Here is a 3,269-nt window from a genome sequence, read left to right on the forward strand (position 1 = left end):
AAATATAAAATTTGATAATAACTCAAGAGTATAATAGGAAAAAAAAAATTCTATAGTTTTAAACCAAATATAAGATTAGGTGGAAAACAATGAACCAAACACTTGAAAAAAACTAATCCATGCATTACTAATCCATGCGTTAGTAATCCCTGCATTATGCATCTTTGTACCAAACGACCCCTTAATATCATCAAAAAAGCCAACAAAAATTATGTAAATAATTTCAAGGAGATTGGGACCCAACAAAATGTTTGAAAAGTTTTAACAACCTTTTAGAGTCAGAAATGCAGAATGTTTTGCATAATGCCATACATTTAACAATACAACTCGTGTTACTCAAATATTGACAACCAAAACAATGAAATTGAGATTTTGACTAAGAGCAATATATGGGATTTAATTTAATATTATCAAAAAAGCCAACGAAAATTATGTAAATTAAACAACTTGTAGGGTCAGACATGCAGAATTTTTTTCACATTTAACAACTTTCCCTCTCACAATACAACTCGTGTTACTCAAATATTGACAAGAAATTGATATTATAAAATAAAGCTTATACTATGTCATTTCTTGTAAAAAAAATCTGCTTGTCATAGTTATGGACATAAATTGCAATGTTCTCTTTGTTGCAATTTTCATTCTGTTTAATACTTCACTTGCTAATATTAGTACTGATGAAGCTGCTCTTCTTTCTCTGAAATCACACATTTCTTTTCATCCTAACAATATCTTAGCAAGCAACTGGTCTTCTTCCAGCCCAGTTTGCAGCTGGATTGGAATCACTTGCAGCTCCCGGCACCATCGAGTCACTGCTTTAGACATTTCTAGCATGCAACTTCATGGTACCATTCCTCCACACCTTGGAAACCTCTCATTTCTTTCTTCCCTTGACATCAGTAACAACACTTTTCATGGAGATTTGCCACAAGAGTTGGCTCATTTGCAGAGGTTGGAATTGATTAATGTCAAAAGCAATAACTTCACCGGAGCCATTGCATCATTTTTAAGTTTGTTACCAAACCTATGCTTTCTGTACCTATCGAGCAACCAATTTTCAGGGAGAATTCCAACTTCCCTTTCCAATCTAACAAAGCTACAAGAGTTGAGGTTGCAGAATAATTTTCTCAAAGGAGAGATCCCTCGAGAAATCGGTGATCTTCATTACCTGACTACACTAGACCTGGAATTTAATAAACTTACTGGCTCTATACCAACATCAATCTTCAACATTACAACGCTGCATAACATTGCTCTTAGTGAAAACAATCTTACTGGTAAGCTTCCAACAACTATATGTGATCATCTTCCAAATTTGAAAGGGCTTTACCTCTCAAAAAACTACCTAGGTGGCATTATTCCACCAGACATAGAAAATTGCAGAAAGCTTCAGATCTTGTCATTGTCTTACAATGAGTTTATTGGAACTGTACCAAGAGAGCTATCCAACTTAACAGCTCTTACAACATTAGTAATTGAATCTCTGCATTTGGAAGGTAGTATGATATTTCCTTTTCTCTCACCCACCAAACTGGTAACTGATATATTTCCCCGAATTTACAGGAGAGATACCTATGGAGCTAGGTAATCTTAAGAAACTACAGTGGCTGGGATTACCCTTCAATGAGTTTACTGGTTCTATCCCTGCAAGCATTTTCAACATTTCAGCACTGCAGATCATAGAATTTGAACTAAACAATCTTTCAGGTACTCTACCTTCAGATTTAGGTCGTGGAATGCCCAACCTAGAAGAATTCTTTTGTGGAGGAAATAATCTGAGTGGTTTTATCTCTGATTCAATCGCAAATTCATCAAAACTCAGAAAACTTGATCTTGCAGTAAACAGTTTCACAGGTCCAATTCCTAAATCACTTGGTAACTTATAATACCTAGAGATTCTGAACTTGGAGGACAATAATTTTATCAGCGATTCATCATTGAGCTTCCTTACATCATTAACAAACTGTAGGAAACTAAGAGCACTCCGATTTAATGAGAATGCATTGGATGGGGCTTTATCAGCGTCTGTTGGTAATTTCTCAAACTCGTTGCAAAATTTTGGAGGAAATAGTTGTAAATTGAAGGGTGTCATTCCCTGAGAAATTGGTAATCTTACTGGAGTGACAAGAATTGATCTGTATAACAATGAGTTGACCGGACATATTCCAAATACTGTCCAAGACATGTTGAACCTCCAAGAATTTTACCTACAAAGCAACAAGATAGAAGGAACCATACCAAATGTTTTATGCAGTTTAATGAATCTTGGTGCATTAGACTTGTCAGAAAATCATTTTTCTGGTTCAGTGCCCTCATGCTTAGGGAATGTTACGAGTTTGAGGTATCTTAATCTAGCTTTCAACAGGCTGAATTCATTACCTGCAAACTTGGGGAGCCTTCAAGATCTAATAGAATTCAATGTTTCATCCAATTTATTAAGTGGCCATATTTCTCTGGAATTCGGAAACTTTAAGTCTGCAACACTCATTGATTTGTCAAAAAATGATTTTTCTGATAAAATTCCTAGCACTTTAGGGGGTCTAGCTCAATTGATTAATCTTTCTCTAGCACATAATAGATTAGACGGGCCTATTCCAGATTTATTTAGCAAAATGTTGGCACTAGAATTCTTGGATCTGTGCTTTAACAATCATAGTGGTGAAATTCCAAAGTCATTAGAAGCTCTTGTGTATCTCAAATACCTAAATATCTCTTTCAATGAACTCAGTGGAGAAATTCCCATTGGTGGTCCTTTTGCAAATGTCACAAGTCAATCTTTCTTGTCCAATGATGCACTTTGTGGTGACTCCCGATTTAACGTAAAACCATGCCTAATCAAATCTACAAATAAGTCGAGAAGAAAAAGAGTGCTTACAGGTTTATATATTCTATTAGGGATTGGATCACTCTTCACGTTGGCTGTTGGATTTGTGGTGTTTAGATTGAGAAACACAAAGAAGAGTGCAAGTCAAAAAGATGTCTCTCGTAAAAGGGCATGAAAGAATTTCATATTATGAACTTGAACAGGCCACAGAGGCATTAGACCATCTAAGCTGCGGCATCAATTATGACAAACAATGTCACTTTAATGATATTATTCATTTATTTGTTTTTGCCTTTAGATTATATATACGAATTTAATAAAAAAATTCCACAAATCCGTGTCACGTGACACCCCTTGCCATAACGTAGATCCGCCCCTGAAAACATCCACAAACGAAGAGCATTCCATATACTAAAATAGAACGTTGACTTCTAAAACATCCACC

General features: G+C 35.4%; 1 protein-coding gene across 1 annotated transcript; it reads left to right on the forward strand.

The window, feature by feature from the left end:
- The first annotated feature begins 601 nt into the window (after positions 1–601).
- On the forward strand, positions 602–2,999 carry LOC107062882 (probable LRR receptor-like serine/threonine-protein kinase At1g34110). The gene is made up of 3 exons (XM_015314067.1): positions 602–1,496; positions 1,564–1,875; positions 2,278–2,999. Exons 1-3 carry the CDS (start codon positions 602–604, stop codon positions 2,997–2,999), a joined length of 1,929 nt encoding a protein of 642 aa, XP_015169553.1.
- Positions 3,000–3,269: the final 270 nt, after the last annotated feature.

Source organism: Solanum tuberosum, unplaced genomic scaffold, assembly GCF_000226075.1.
Source record: "Solanum tuberosum cultivar DM 1-3 516 R44 unplaced genomic scaffold, SolTub_3.0 scf00266, whole genome shotgun sequence".
Lineage (NCBI taxonomy): Eukaryota > Viridiplantae > Streptophyta > Magnoliopsida > Solanales > Solanaceae > Solanum > Solanum tuberosum.